Genomic DNA, 17,067 nt, shown 5'->3' on the forward strand with positions numbered 1-17,067 from the left:
TTATGCAAGTATTTTCAATTTAGTTTTATTTCAGCCATTCTGTATTTGATTTGATCTTGATACTGATCAACTTGAGGTGAATGAGTAACGTAAAGAGGCCTTGTTTGTTTGTACTTTCTCAGTTAAAAATAAAAAGAGAAAAAAAAGTAGCTGCTCAGTTTTCTACCAAACCATAAAGAGGGTCATACGGTCCATGGTCATTTCTTTACTTGTATTATCTGTTAATGAGCTATGAGCCCAATCAAAACGGTGTTAGGGCAGCATTTAAAGGAGACCCCGTATTGTGCATCGTCAAGAAGTGGTAGAGAAACGTTAGATGCTTATCTGGTGCTAAGCATGATGTTACCGCGCGGACATTGTGTAACTACAGGTAAAGAGCATTCTGAGGCTTGTGGAAGGTAAATACTTCTGTGCGGTCATTTTAAACTGTTTCAGTAAGATGGAGTGTATTAAAATGTATACGCTAATGGCTATTAGCTCATCAGCCCCGCTAGCAAAGTTAGCACACATTGCAATGTAATAGCAGTTTGATATCCTTCAAATGCATATCGTAGATCCTTATGTCGGCTGTTCTCTAAAACTGCTTTTTCTTTTTTTTTCTTTTGACCAGCCAGGAGCTTCAATGCTTCCCCCGAAACAGCCTAAGCTCATTCCGAGGTTGTTTTAGCACTGAATTAGCTTACAACATGAAAACACAGCAACAATTCTATTATACAGTTATCTATCAGGACTTTAGAGTTTTTATTCAATCTGACGTTCATATGTTTGAACTTGAAAGACGGGATGTTCTGCCTCTATACCACAACATCTTACAAACCTTAAATGATCTTGGCATAATCCATAATAATAATAATTAGGTAGCTTTTCTATTTTTGGAGATATGTCCCAGTTCTGCTTTTGTTCTGAGAAAGTGATTCATGTCGTCATCTCCTCCCGTAACTCTTTCACACAGATGAGTCAGCGTTCCATGTTGGTTCCTTTTCAGTGCCACCCTGTGTGACTCCAAACTGATTAAAAAAATCCTGCTGGTGACGTGAACGTTGTTGAATAGTTGTCCATCATTTATATTTCTAGTCCTTTTTATCTTCATTTAATTAGACAGGATTCCTCAGATGTCCCATATAGGAAATGTTAAATGAACGTTATCTTTGGGTTTGACCCTAGAGTCTGTGAGGGAGCATCCCCCATTATCATCTGACCTCTCCGCTCATCTACTTGTATCATATTCCTCTTTGTTTGATTTACATGTATGTGTGCATGCATATGTTTGTCTCTGAGGGATTTTATCGTGAACTGATTTGAAGTTGGTAGTCAAAGGTCACTGTGACCTCACAAAACATGATTTAAAAAAACTCAAGAATTCATATGCTGTTATGTCAATTTCACCCAAACGTCTAATAGGATAAAATGATGAGGTGATGACATTTTGGACAGAAACCTGACTGGTCGGCGTAGAAATACAACCGCAGGCGGTAATTGTAGTTTTAAATGTTTTTTTGTCACCTTATTTGATGGTCTTGTGCAGTAATTGTTTTGTTGTCTAGTTGTTTTTGCTCAGGGGTAACACTCTCTGAATTATAACGCTTTGTTTGAAACAGTCCCGTAAAAAGAAAAAGGTTAACACAAACAAATCAAACCGTGTTCAGCTTCATAATTCGTATTCTGTTTTCGAGGTGCTGAATACCGCCCTTGTTTTTATGATTTCAGCCCCTCAGTTGAACTGTAGTCAAGACACAATGTGACCATAAATGACAAAAAAATCACTGGTTTATTTTTTTTTATCAAACTGCAGAAAATTGTAGCTGAACTTGTTTTGGGTAAACCTTCAATACAAATCTAAAATTCAGTTGAGCAGTTGAGCAGCGAACCCAGATCTGCCAAGCTGAGAGCAACACACACACACACACACACACACACACACACACACACACACACACACACACACACACACACACACACACACACACACACACACACACACACACACACACAATCAATATTATCTTGATTAATAGAGGTTATATATTCATGCTACACTTTGGTGCTAGAATGTACATTGTACATTGGACTGATCAATGCTTTACTTTGGGAAAGAAAATGACTTGAAGCTGTCAAGTCTCCCGTTTTGCCCGATCATTTCATATACAGCGCTTGATTCTAAGGAACAACAATGGTAGATATAATCAGCATGGAGGAGAGGCCACTCCACACTTGGTTGCTATGGCAACCACATCGACATGAAGGTGGAGGGAAGGGGATGGGGGGGGCGGGACGGGGGGTTCTTAATGGCATCGCCCTCTTACTGTATTGATTTGACACACACACACACAGGCACGCAAATGCACGCACTGCTCAAATTATTTCTCTCTCTCTCTTTCTCCACACACACACACACACACACACACACACACACACACACACACACACACACACACACACACACACACACACACACGTTCAGACTGTCGACACAGGGCATTATTCCCCCCGCTTCATCTCAGCACTCTGTCCCCTGGAGAGAGCGACGCACACAGCTTTAGATCGAATCACACGACAGGCTAATTACAGCTGTGCAAACATGTGCGCTCCAAGTTCATGTATACATCTACATTCTCACAGAACACAGAAGATTTTACAGAACGCAGTGTATGACCCAGTTTCAGTGAGATGCATAGATGGGTGCTCTCTCCTCCGCTCTCTCTCTCTCTCTCTCTCCCTCGCTCTCTCTCTCTCTCTCTGCTGCCACAGTGAAACCCTCTCTCCTTTGTAGTCACTGTGGTCGTGACTGTGTAGAATAGATCTAGAGGCAGAGGAGGAATAGATACGTCTAGCTGAGCCTGTGCATCTGACTTTACAAGAATGTGTGTGTGTGTGTGTGTAGCCTTTGTGTCAGCAAGAATCAGGCTCTGTCAGGCAGGACATGACTGGAGCTGCCTTGGGACGCTGAGCGCAATGTGGCTCAGTGGGTCTGCATGTGTGTGTGTGTGTGTGTGTGTGTGTGTGTTTATTTAAAAGGGTCACAGTGCAGTAATGGGCTACTCGACCAGCATGGTGTTCTTGTATTGGAGTGGAGAGTGACTGTTATTTGAAAAAGCTAACGGAGATTTAGAGATAGTGATTCTAGTTTTAATTCATTCCACTCTGAATAACCACTGATGGTTCAATCACAGTAAATACTTTTCCTGCTCAACCTGTAACAATTATGGAAAGGTTATCTGATACAAGTACATATGTGTAAGTTACGTTGTATCTATTCCTAAATCTATTGCAGTGGTTTCACATTACATAACTCATGTTTCTTTGTGGAGACATAAAGGATTTATATGAACCTGTTGTTCATTTTGGAAAATGAGAGTGAGATGAGAAGATCAACAGCTCTCTCATGTTTTTGTATGGGGCTAGCTACCACAAATGGTCGTTTTTACACTTCTTTTTGTGTATACAAAGTGTTAATACGTGAATGTATTAACAAAAGAGGTGTTTGTGGTCATATTTCTGAACTTTGGAGAGAGCCTAGCTAGCTGTCTCTCACAGCTTCCAGTCTCCAGGCTAAGCTAACCGCATCCTGACTCCACCTCAATAGGACTTAACTGACAAATATGAGAGTGGTATAATCTGTTCAGCTAACTCTCGGACAGATCCCACGTTGGTCAACTATTTCTTTGATCTCCAATCAAACAAATCACTGCCACAAATAACTGCAAAGAAGTTATTTATAGCACAAAATCTCCACATGCTAGTTAGCAGAGCAGCAGCGGTACATATGTGTGATTCTGCTTCTAAAACAAATATCCCTCTGTTTGTCCTCCAGAACTACGGCCTAGAGACGGAGAACCTACGGACTCTGTCCCACAAGCTGAACGCTTCGGCGAAGAACCTCCAGAACTTCATCCTGGGCCGACGGAGGGGCGGACACTACGATGGACGCGCCTCGCGGAGGCTACCCAATGATTTCCTCACCTCGGTGGTGGATCTGATCGGTGCAGCCAAGAACCTCCTCGCCTGGCTCGACAGGTAGCGACCGCACCTACACCCACGCTGTGACATGAATATGGGAATTAGACCATTTATTTTGAGGACAATATTCCCTATTTTCACAAAATAAATATATAAATGATATCTTAATGTATGAGCCAGAACTTAGTAACTTAACCACACATGGCACACACAGGACTTTTACCTAGAAGACCGCTGTTCGTGTCTCGTAGGAACTAACAGTCAACGTTGACTTATTTTGTCATATCAGTCGTAAGTCACGTGGCTCCATATTCAGTCAAGGTAGAGTCAACCACGCTCTTATCCTCAACCTAACTAATTGGTTCTGTTGCCTAAACCTAATTTCCTGTGAAGACAGGAGTTTATTTTGAAAAGACACGACGCATGTAACTGACTCTGTGTCTTACGAGTCGTGAAGGAGAGTGTGTTGTATAATAACACATAGTAAACTTAGGTTGTTTTGTGTCGTGTATTGTGCTGCATAATTATTATATTTTTACACTTCATACAGAATCATAATTCATAGATGGGGGAAGGAAGGGAGTTTTTTTATGTTGTTATCGTGAAGTTAGATCCGCTGATGAAACCATACGCAACAACAGAAAACACTTACAAATAAAGCGATGTTTGAGCTCCAGTAGATCCCTGTGTTGCACAGCCTCCTGGCCACGATATAAAACCAAATATTGTTGTTTGTCTTTATCACTTGCTCGTGTGCTGTGAGAGGAGCGGAGAATAGATTTGTGCATTGCTCGGTCTCTCGCCGCCCTATCGCAGCTTTTCAAAATCACACTGTTTGCAAATAAATGAACAGAACAAAATAAAAACACCAATATGGCAAAAAAATCACGTCCTCAAGACGGAAAGAAACTCATTTTACTTAATAGAATGCCCGAATATGCTTCGCTCACATTCATTTAAGAGTGATTCTGGGAGCTATTGTACCCTGGGGAAAATAAACGCTGTACTTCAAAACAGGAGCTTTTGATGAAAACAATAACAAGATGTAGAATGACATCATGACCAGGACGCTATAATCCAATGTTTCGACAAAAGTTCGACGATTTTTTTGTTCCTGTCTGCTGCAGGTCTCCGTTCGCCAGCGTGACAGAGTACTCATTACTGAAGAACAACATTGTGCAGCTCTGCCTGGAATTGACCACCATTGTGCAACAGGTGCCTCCACACACACACTCTCGCGGGACGCACGGGGCGCATGCAGCACACGATCCATCATGTCTCGTATTCATTGCACTGACACAATAAAAGGTCACCATTGTGAATGTGAAAAGGCAGAGCTAAAGTGGGTTCGGATTGGGAGCGAACGCTGCTCACACAGCTTGTTGTGGTCTATAGCTCGTTTGTATAGATTTGACTATGAGTGGAACATATGCCCACTCCCCACCGGCTGTGTGCGGCACGGCTGATGGGACGAGTCGCTCTCAGTAACAGCCGTGGGCAAAGTGCTCATTGACTCACTGTTGGACCACATCCTCCGCTTAACTGGTGGGCCCTGATGGAGAATGAGCGAGGGGTCTCTCATCCCTTCATTTCCTGTCCTCCTTCTGCTCCCCCTCTGGCTCGCTCCCTCGTGTGGATTCACCACATTTGGACACACAAATGCACTTTTTTTAGAAAATAAAACTGGGAGTGCATTCACACACACACACACACATGCACACACGCACACACACCCTCGATACTGCAGAAATCTCATTGTTTGGACAGAAAGTATGTCTGCTCTCCTGGACTCCATCCACGTCCTCCCTTGTAAGAGCCCGCTTAGAGTGTGCGAGAGTGTGTTTGTGCGCGTGCCCGGAGTGAGTCCTGGAGCCAAGCAGATAACACCCCACACCCCCCCCACACCCCCCACACCCCCCCCACTTACAAGGGCCAGAGGAGAGGGAGGAGAAAGGGGCCACCGTTTAGGTCCACAATGGGCCAAATGAACATGTGGCTGCCAGGCTGCAGCGGCACAGACAAAGGTGGCAGCAGCGCCCGCACTAATGCATCAAATGGATGAATTAGCGGCTACCACGCACATGTGGTGGATTCAGTGGGCTGCTTTCCCAGAAATAGATTAACTATCAGCTATCGTTAAATAACAATCTGTCATGTTCGAATAGTGTGGTTTCTAAATCCTGCGGAGGCTCCAAGCAGCGGAGCAGATCCAGAACTGGTCAGTCCAATGTTTTTAGTCCGCCGAGATTATACAGTAATATGCATAATGTGGAAGGTTAGATATGAAATAGCTGACTGCACATGTTCTTCATCGAAAAATAAGTCATCCATCTTTCCTCCTGTTAGCAGTCTCATTTCCCCCCTGATCCTGTTTTTTATATTCGGAGGAAGATATTTGAGCTTCCACGTTGATGCTTTCTCCGTCTCATGTTTTCTTCTTCCCTCTCTTTCTGTCCTCTTCTCATTTTACAGGACTGCACCGTGTACGAGACAGAGAATAAGATTCTTCATGTGGTAAGTTTCTGCTTTAAAATGTCAACGTTTTTTTGGCCTGTGTCCATCACAGAGAACAGGGAAGAGGCACAACTGCACACTCAACAATGGCATCTATTAAATGCAAAGATAAAATAGTTCAACACATCAAGACAGCTATCCTATAGTGTATACAGAATAGTCTGATTTTATTTCAGCATCTTTTCTCTCTGGTTGGATCACACATTAGTTTGTAAAGTACTGTATTCAACATATTCTAAGGTTCTTATTCACAGAATGTCCTTTACTGAGTAGTTCAGTAATCTGGAACATCAGCTCTCTTGCAGACTGTTAGCTTAGCTTAGATAAGGGTTGGAAACGAGGGTAAAACAGCAAGCCTGACACCTGACAACACAGTATTTTAGATTATTTAGGCCGTACAAATCCGTAAAAAAGAGCAGTTGCCAGGTAACCAGCAGCGACTCCAGGAAGTTACTGCTCCGAGCCAAGAAACAGTCTGGTCATGACCTCTTACAAACACACCATCCCATAAAAAGTTGCGATTTTTTCACTTCAGGTTTTGTACAGATAAAACAAAGGAGACATAACATGATGATTATATGTGAATAACTCGTGTGTGGAGGTGGCGGTAGGAAGATTTAGTTATCTTTGGTCAGAATCATGCCAGCTTTTTACTGTGTTTACTAAAATGTGGAACTATTCCTTTAATGAAGTCATATCTCTGCTGGTAGACACATTCTTTTTGCAATTTTGGTTGCGATGACAATCGTAATGATTTCGCAACAAAAATTGCACAAGTTCATAAACACAGTAAAAACCAGAAAAACGTCCGTATGTGTGTGTTTTCCACGTGGAAGTCGGCGTCTGCACGTCAGAGCACTGTGTGTGTGTGTGTGTTTTTTTCGTGGGAATTTGTGCCACAAAACTGCATGTTAAAGCGCAAGCGAGCCCGAGGCCTTTTGAAAGCTCCAATTTAGCTTCTGTGTGCGTGGTTGTGTGTGTCTATGCGCACGCATGTCAGTGTGTGTGTGTGTGTGTGTGTGTGTGTGTATGTGTATGTGTGTGTGTGTGTGTATGTGTGTGCGTGCATGCATGTATGCATGACGGAGAACTGTCTGTGTCCACGTGTGAAACCGAGTGAGCAGCTAGTGTCTGATCCGGGCTGACAGTCGGATCGGGACACTTCAGGACTGCTGCCATTCAAGGTCAGGTGGAGGAAACCAAATGAAACGTTAGCAGGGGGAGTTCACAGAAAATATATCTGACCATTTTACGCCAAGAAATAATAAATCCCACATTAAATGTCCCATTAGTATACAGTATATATATGTATTGTATTACATATATCTACAAACAAAACCAATCATAAGTCTGTATTTGAGACGCTGGTGTCCCCGTGATGCGATGTCCCCCCTCGTCAAAGCGACTCCCCCCTTCAGCCTTTTGGTTGTCGTCTACCTCTGTTGTTACGGGCCCGTTAACCACACAGGACAGGGACATCAGGGAAGCTCAACTATTGAAATGGCTCTGCACATGTGTGCACACACATAAACAAACGCACACACAAACCCTGGGTGCCAGACTCTAGGCTACTCTTGACTAAGTCTGTTATGTGTGGGAGGTTTATGTGTGAAATAGGGAGACCGCAAAGGGAGGGAGAGAGAGGAGGAGGAGGAGGAGGAGGAGGAGGAGGAGGAGGAGGTGTTTGTCTTGAGACGTTGCTTTCTTGCTGACCTTGTTTACTACTGTAGGTGTTTTAGAAATTAATTAGCTGAAACTGCCCCTAAATCATTCTCAACAGACAGGCATACATGATGATGCTGAGGTCATATTTTACCTCTTAATTTTGAGACAGGACAGTAGCTCCATTTGGAACAGGAAGGCGGTCTTGTCCAATGTGTCCTCTTAATGATTTTAGAGTCTATCGTGTATATAATCGATCATGGAGACCAGGTTGGTCACATACAAAGCATTTCGCAGTTACCTTGAGAAAGCCGAGAAGATGAGTAAAAAGGATAAAAAGAGTTTATTACAGCATATGCTAATTAGCTCAGATCATACATTTGGCTTTCACACCTTTGCTCTAAAGGATGTAGGTGGCACATGCTGATGTGCGATCAGCTTAGAGACAGACTGTTTCCAAAGGAAGTGAGACGCCGTCTGCTCAGAAACAGACAGTTAGGAGGGGAACAAAGAGGTCAGGTAAAGGTTAAAGGAGAACTGAGAGTTGAAGCGAGGTGACTGTTAAGAAAAACAATTCTATTTGTGTATATATGCCGTAGTAGCAGACTGGCAGACGTGGGAAAAGCCACAGTGAAAATGGCGTCAGGGTGTACAGGGTATACAATTATCAGAAACAATTAACATTTATTTCACACTCTCCTCTGCTAATCAGTGGGATATCTACTTCCAAATGTGTTTATAGACATGCATTCTATTCAATGAATCTAGCCTTAAGATCTTTTTTTGTTTGTTTTATACATGTGGGAAAGTTTTTGCTGTATTTTGGATTTTCAAGCGTTTTCAAGCCAGCGTGGGCTGGACCACATTTTTGAGATGACGTAGAAATACCTAACTGCTAACTGACTGCTAACTTACCAACTAACTAATTCTGAGAAAACTACATCTCAGACCAGCGGTGAAACATTATCTTGTACATTTACTCAAGAATTTCACGAGAAACATGGTACCTTAACTTCCCTGATTTAAATTTTCATCACAAGCATAATAATATTCAAACGACGCCATTATTTACAGTAGATTAAATGAGCCACACCTCACCCTGCTACTACGTTAAACTGTTATACGTTATTAACACAACTAATACATGTTAATGCATTAGTTCGATTCATTGACTTTAGACACTCTAAAAGGACCCGGTCTGCATTTTACTGGTGTATTTCTACAGAATGACAGAAATGAAAGTTTTAAACTCAGGTCTTTCTTCATGGTGGTGTTGGTAGATTGGCTTTAATGATTTATGGAGGTTGTTTCTGGACAGACATACAGTACGAGGGAGTCTCCAGTGTGCACAATGGGGTCCAGACACTGTTTAATGCTCTGGTCAGCTCTGCCGTGTAGCTACTGTAGCCGTAGTTGTGCGTTTGTCAGCTTCTGCTTAATAATGCAAAACCCCACTGCTACTCTGCTCTCCTCCAGACTACGGCCTGCAGCAATCAGATGGACGAGGATAGAGAGTGTGTGTGTGTGTGTGTGTGTGTGTGTGTGTGTGTGTGTGTGTGTGTGTGTGTGTTTGCAAAGGAGATAAGATATGAGCATGTGTGAGTCTGTGTGTGTCTGATGGAGCGTGAAGTGTGTATGAGTGTGTGTTTTTATGTGCATGCATGCATAAGGATGAGAGGAATTACATAAGACTGTCCTAGTTGTGTGTTTTTCCCCTTCCCCTTGTTCTCTCCCCTCTCCTCCCGGACTCTCCCTCCCTGCCTCTCTCTCCCCATCTCTTCATCTTCCCCCTGCGTCTCGGCTCCAGGTTTGTATTTTGCCGCGTATGCTCACGCATGTGGAGTGTGGCTGCGCCGCGCCCCGGCGTGTGTGTGCGCGCGCGATAGAGAAGGTGCGAGCCGATGGGGGAAGTATGCGAGAGTGACAATGAGGGAGGTGATGGGTGAGGAGAGTGTGCAGCCAGAGCTTAATCCATTTGGCAGCATACTATGTCTGCCTTTCTGTTTGACTGCTCTTAAATCTCACGCCAGCCAGCCACATAAGTTAACTTCCCCATAATCTGCGCTCTGATTCCCCAGAGGCGTGTCAGATCAAGGCAGGGTGTGTCAGAGCTGGGGGAGTCGAGAGTCTCCACGCTGGTAGCGGGTCTTTTTGTCTCTCGGCCCGTGTTAATCCCAGGTCAAGACTATTAGTCCAATGATCAAAGGGGATACATGCGGAGCCACAACATTGTCCCTGGCTGTGTGGTTTCCAGCTGGGGACTTCACATGCTATTTATAGCTCCATAGAGCGGGATTGGACACACTCTGCTTCTGCTGCTCCTCTACTTATTTATCACTTATTTATCTATTTCCCCTTTTTGGTTTGTTTTTTTCAAATGATAGCTTGTTTGGTATCAGCGGATGACGCGAACAGTCCTACGTAACGCGGAGCCTACACGTTGTATAGAACACAATATTACTCTCTGTGTAAACAGGAAACTAAACAGGCCGTGTAATGTTCAAATAACTGACCTAGAAAAGGATGGAAATGTGTGTGTGTGTGTGTGTGTGTGTGTGTGTGTGTGTGTGTGTGTGTGTGAGAGAGAGCAAGACACAGTGAGAGAGACAGAGACAGGGAGAGCATAAGCATCAAATAGCCAGCTCGCTGAAGATCATCCACCTTTTCTCTCACACTGGATGAATCATAGGCTCTGAGCTATAGTGTGTGTGTGTGTGTGTGTGTGTGTGTGTGTATGTGTGTGTTCAAGATCTCCTCTGTTCACTTCATCAACCGTAATCCAGTAATTGCTCATTAAGATTGAGATCAGAAGATTTTTTATGCAGGGTTCATCACCATCATGCTGCTTGTGTGAATGCAGACAACATATATTCTCTGACAAGTATGTCTGTTACGTTTGTGTGTGTTTGTGTGTATGTGTGCGTGCGCGTGTGTGTGAGTGTGCGCGCGCGCACCAAGCGGCGATGCGATGAGGCAGGATCACCAGGGTAACGGTCTCTGTAAGCCCACTGTAGTCAGTCAGCCACGATTAGAAGGCAGAGATGTTGCCGATGATAAATTAACGTGCGTGCATGACCGAGCAGACAAATGCCCTGAAAAACAGTCAAGGTCTATTTGGAACAGAGGCAACGTGGAGCCGCGTTGTTTTACTTGGCGTATTTGGTCAGATGCACATACGCATTAGGTAATGTGTATTAGGTATTTAGGTGTAGTGGAACTACAACTGGAGCACGGATAATCTAACCACTCTACGGTGTGTCGGATTTTGTTTAGTTGATGCAAATCCAAAAATAGCCCTTATACCCCCCCCCCCCCCCCCCCCCCCCCCCACCCCCCAATAAAAAAAATAAATAAAAGAGAGCAATGACAGATAAGAACAAATGAAATCTGTGTTCTGTAATTTAGATGTTAGAAAATGTCATCCGGGCACCTCGGGGCTGGCTGGTATCGGTGATGTGTGGCTCTGTCTGTGACAGTGTCTTGTGGGCATGCCCGTGGACAGACTGTGACAGGAAACAGTTTGTGTGCTGGAGTGATGGAAGTGGCGATGTGGAACAATCTGATGAAATGATTTCTGTTTCACCTCCTCCAGCTAGGTCACGGCATCCCTCGCGAACCAAAACCAATCTCGATAACTTTCTTTTCACTCTTTTGCCACTCACTCTCTCTTTCCCTCTTTCTCCTGTCTTTTCTTTTTTTTCCCTTCCTGCTCTCCTTACCTCCGACATCATCTCCAGTGTAAGACCTTAGCGGGGATATGCGACCACATCATCTCTCTGTCGTCAGACTCTCTGGTCTCCCAGTCTGCCCACCTGGAGGTGGTCCACCTCACCAGCATCATGCCCAGTGAAGGGCTGGTAAGGACACAGCTGAGCACATGTATCCACCAGAGCTGTTTTTAAAAGTGTACTAATCGATAACTTATTATAAATCAAAGTTCACAGATAATCATCACCTGACTCTGCAGTTCCCCCTCAGCTCCAAGGAGCGTGTTAGCGTCACAATTCCTCACGAGCAGATTGGCTTTTGGACTTTATTCATTGTTTTTCACACAGCATTTGAACAGTCTTCTTTCAAAGCTGTTGGTAGTGTTTTCACACTGACTGAATAAATCGTCTCTTGAATGCATGATAGGAAAAATAGTTAAATATTCAAGGTGTGTAAATATGCAATGCCTGCCTTTTACACTCGTGTTCATTATTTATGTGAGACTTGAATGTTTTTTGCTTTCACGTCAAGACGTTAGTTGGGTAAAATTTCAAGTACGGATGAAGACGAATTATTGGAAAGACGAGCAAATCTGTGGGAAAACAACAAAAGCTTTCATACAGAGCTTGAGGGGGTCACCGAATGATTTGAAGAGTATAGAATTGATGTGTATCGTACGCTAAAGCCTCTGAAGTCAACCCGATTGGAGATTTTGCACCGACAAGTTAAGGCGGTGCTCCCTGCCACCGTCATCATCAAAACACGAAATGAGAGAATATCTTTTGGAGGAGTGCCCGTAGAGTTCAAAGATTTGGAAGATCTAAAACAAGAACCAGTGAATCTGTTCTGGAGCCTCTTGGCCCGACCAAAACCTCACTAAGACAATTCGTGTTAGTCATCCCTTTAATTTGTCACCCATCAGTAAGTCAATTCTCACTCCCTTTGAGTCAAAGTCAAGTCTGAAGTCTTCGGTTTTGTGAGCTAAATCTGACAAAAGTCCAACAGAGATGCAGATATAGACACATGTTGACAGATGTAACACGTAGCATGTATTTCTCCGTGTATGCGTTGTATAATCCTCCCTCCCTGTGCTTGTGTTTCAGGGGATGTATATCAAATCGACGTATGACGGGCTCCACGTTATCACCGGAACCACAGAGAATGTGAGTTTTTGTTTCATCCGGTAGGAAGCTCAACACCACACCAACTACACTTCATTGTCTCAAATTACACAATGACAACGAGTCCATGCCTTACAGCAACATATCCTGAATGGGTTCCAGGGATCACAAAACTGTCGAGTCAGATCGTATCACGGTTTAGCGTCACAGATCCGAAGAGAGGAAAAAAAGGGAACTTTTAGAGATGCCCCGATCCCGTTTCTTTGCTGCCGAAACCGTTTGCTGATAGTTTTTGATGACTTTAGCTATAGCTGCTGGTATACAAGGCTCAAGACTGTTTTTCTTCACAGCCGTGCGAAAAAATGATTTCAACTGTTCTGAGGTCACTGTAAACCGTAAAGAAATTGAAATGTTATGCTTTTATTTTGTTATTGTCATCTAAAGTGGTTGTTTGCGTTAAAACATCAAATTGAGATCATTAGAAAATGTAACGATTGTATTCTTGCTGATGAAAACAATCTTGTCATTCGTAGTTTTTATTATTAGTTCTAGTGTTAAGAAGTTGAACAGGTCATAATTCCATCTCAAGGCAGCGATTTTCCAGATTACATTTGAACACATCATCATCACGTTATAATTTACCTTTGCCCAATACTCAATTTTACTGAAAAGGGAATAAACACATCACAATGTAACTCAATGGAACCTCCATACGTTAGTCGTTAGCTCCGGCGCTGCTAACATTAGCTTTCCTCCTGCCGAATTTAACATTGGTCTGTCGTTCACAATGTAGCAGGATGGGCGACTTGAAAGCATTTATGCTGATCCCATATCGTTACTGAATATCGGCCGGTATTGATTGGCTGTAAAACTTTATTTCACACTGTGGTGGTTAAATTGTGCAATTAATTTGCGGTTCACATGTGTGCCGAACCGTGGAAGGGGGGGGGGGGGGGGGGGGGGGATCACGCATCAACTATGGTCCGTTGCACCACTAATGTGTTCCCATTGTTCTATTCTATCCTCCAATTTCTGCCTCTGCAGTCTCCAGCAGACCTGTGTAAGAAGATCCATGCTGGGGATGAGGTGATCCAAGTCAACCACCAGACAGTGGTGAGTTAACAAGCTTCCAAACACAACACTGTGGTCACAAAGAGTCACTGCAAACCGCCTTTCCCTCTCCATCCTGTGCTATGTTGACGATATGTCAAGGAGCACGATGTCTGCCGCCACCACCACCAACACCACCGCTGCCGCCAATGGCGCTTCCTGTGCCTGTGCAGCTATGTGGGCTAATTAGACTTGCTGCGGGAGCAGATCATAGGACGATTGTTACCTTTGTTCAGTCCAGCGTGATTGTCAGCTCACTCTTTCCGGAATTTGCTCCCATTGTCGCTCCAAACCCCTGAAGGAGGCGTCTGGTTTGAAATGTGAACTCATGTTCCACTTTCCGAATTGAATAAGTTGTATTTCTGCCTTCAACTCATCACATCAGAGGGAAGCGTGGAAATGGGCAGCCATTTTAAATGGAACGGGGCCTTGTGAGAGCATGTGATTGAGTGCGCTGTCTATTGCTGGTGCTGTCAGCTCTGGCACAAACGATTTGTTCCAGCGTTTATTTGAGATTTGCAAGTGGGGGGGGGGACTTGTGTGTAGACGTCTTTTACGTGCTTTTTCCCGTAAGTAGTTCCTTGTATGTCTCGATAGGTGCTGCTCGTTGGGCATGCAGGCGCTGATTGATGCGTGATGGAGCCGCGTGTTATCTCTCTCCCTCTCCCTCTCCTCGGGGTGACAGTGCAGATCTCACCCTGCCAGGCTCTCAGCTCCAACCCCTCATTACTCCCTCGGCTAGACCCTCAGCACTCTGATCCCTCACTCTGGGGGAGGAGATAAGCAGAGGGGGGGGGAGACAGAGGTGTGGGTGTATGTGTGTGTGATGGGGAAAAGGGGGAGTAAAGCAGTCAGGGGATGTTGGGATGAGGCAGAGCTGGGAGAGTGGGGTGAAAAAAGGGAGGAGGAAGTAAAGAGGGACTTGGGGAGGAGAGGGAGAGGAAGTCTCCCTTCAAGATAGCAAGTTTTTCAATCCTTAAATCGAGCTGCTGGGGCGGAAATATGTCCACATACTACAAACTCTCTTCCAACATCACGGCTGATAAGTCCATCTAGTGAGGCTCCATATTCAAGAATTAGATAAATGTGAATATTGAAGGAACAAATTCCATTACATTATGGAATCATTATGTAGGCCTATCCCACGTATTTAGCAACAGCGCTGCCTTCATGTCTATGCATGAGCTTCTGTTTGAGACCCACTTCAAAACAGGACTTTTTAGCTCAGCTTCTCTTTTGAGGTAAAATGTGGAATTTGCTCAAATAACAAACTGATTGTTTGAAGAGGCAACATAATTATGTGGAGGTAATAGCATCTGGGAAAATAATGAAGACCCCGGGGATTTGAAAAACCTCTCCAGCAGCAGTTTATGCTCTATTATTATTTTTGGTAGGTCTCTCCCTGTTTCCCTTTCGCTCTCTGCATATTTGCATAACAGAACCTTTCTAAACCGGCCTGGTTAGGAAAGGCCTTGTGTTTGCTGTCGACATACACTGTTGTGTACTGTCCACCGTTGCGGTTGAGCTAACAAGGGTTACACGATCATGGTCCAGTTCACTCTCAGTTCAGTGAATTCAGAGTTGAAATGAATTCTCTCTCAAAGGCTTGGCGTTGAAATTGTACAATACCCGTGCGGATACATGTATTTACAAGCAAGACAATTTGAGAACTTTGGCTTCTTCCATTAAAGGAATGGGTTGATCGTTTGAAGAACACGCATATCGTCTTTCAAGCCGAGATATAGAAGACAAGATCGATACCACTCTCATATTTGTCCGTTCATTATTAAGCTACAGCCAGGAGACAGCGAGCTTAGCTTAGCATAAAGACTGGAAGCAGCATTTATGACATGTTAATTGGTATAAGCTTTAGAGGTGGTTAGAGGGCTTACAGTCTTTACGCTAAGCTAAGCTAAGCTAAGCTAACAGTAAGCCTGGCTGTAGTTTTTACATATTAAACGGACAGATATGAGAGTGGGATCGATCTCATCTAACTCAGCAAGAAAGCACAAACTTTAAAGTGCTCAACGTGCTCAAATGGTAAAAGTTGTCTGAACAAAAGCAATCAGGTGGTGATCAAAGAATAGCTGTATAATATTTAAAATCTGCTCAAGTACCAAAACCAGATTTTGGTACTTAAACGTTTTTGATACTTGGACACATTTCTTCCAGTTCGGTAATGATACCTAGCCCTATTTCTGTCACTAGGAAATGAGTTACAGTGTGTCCTAGTATGCCCTCTGTTGTTTTAGTGGGCCGAACAGGACAAAACATACTGTAGTAAATTTCATCAAAGCTCTAGTGGCTAGTGAACGATGGCTGGACTTCCGAACTGGGCCGAAGAGTACAGGAAGCGGGCCACTAAAGGCTGACACAGGCTGGTCATCATTATGTCAGGAATAAGGTCAGAGCAGCCCCGGCTGTGTGTGTGTGAGCGTGTGTGTGTGTGTGTGTGTGTGTGTGTAAGCGCGGTGGCCTCTGCGGACACATCCAGTAGCTGAGACCAGTGTAGCCAATCAATGGCCTGACGAGTGCTGCGAGCTCTGGGACGGTCAGGCCGGAACCACGAGGAAAAACTCTGCAGTCAGCACTCCTTTCTTACGCTTTTACCATCCTTCTCTCTTCCTTAGAACTAAACCAGACCAGGCCCTCCTTTATCTTCATCTTTTTCACAGATCAGTAGCACTGGGAGAGTGTGGTGCATAGGGGTAGTGTAGGTATATTGGTATTACAACTGGTTGGGTGAGGATTTAGCATCGAGCAGTGTGTCTGAGGCATGGTGATGAATTAGTTTATTTTATGCCTGTTGTCTCTTCTGTAGGAGCAGTAGCCTGGAAATGAACAATATTATAAGTTGAAAGAACCCAGATAACGTATACCTTACTGACAAGGCTGCACAGGACTCAGTAATGTTTCGATACTTTTGAGTTCTCCATATGGATCCAAAAGTGGTATTTATGTTTGCCCTGGTCCTTGGATCCTTTTCCATTTTTTT

At 43.9% G+C, this 17,067-nt stretch overlaps 1 protein-coding gene across 1 annotated transcript in view; it reads left to right on the plus strand.

Annotated features, from left to right (window-relative positions):
- Nucleotides 1–17,067, plus strand: part of LOC306702272 (connector enhancer of kinase suppressor of ras 2) — a gene marked incomplete at both ends in the record, with an annotated part of 55,016 nt that overhangs the window by 16,897 nt on the left and 21,052 nt on the right. The window contains 6 exons of the mRNA XM_079167848.1: nucleotides 3,812–4,014; nucleotides 5,085–5,172; nucleotides 6,430–6,471; nucleotides 11,871–11,990; nucleotides 12,945–13,004; nucleotides 14,007–14,075. Of these exons, the coding sequence (XP_079023974.1) occupies nucleotides 3,812–4,014; nucleotides 5,085–5,172; nucleotides 6,430–6,471; nucleotides 11,871–11,990; nucleotides 12,945–13,004; nucleotides 14,007–14,075 (582 nt within the window). The remainder of the gene's footprint in view (nucleotides 1–3,811; nucleotides 4,015–5,084; nucleotides 5,173–6,429; nucleotides 6,472–11,870; nucleotides 11,991–12,944; nucleotides 13,005–14,006; nucleotides 14,076–17,067) is intronic.

The sequence above is a fragment of the Pholis gunnellus genome (assembly GCF_910591455.1).
Source record: "Pholis gunnellus genome assembly, chromosome: 10".
NCBI lineage: Eukaryota > Metazoa > Chordata > Actinopteri > Perciformes > Pholidae > Pholis > Pholis gunnellus.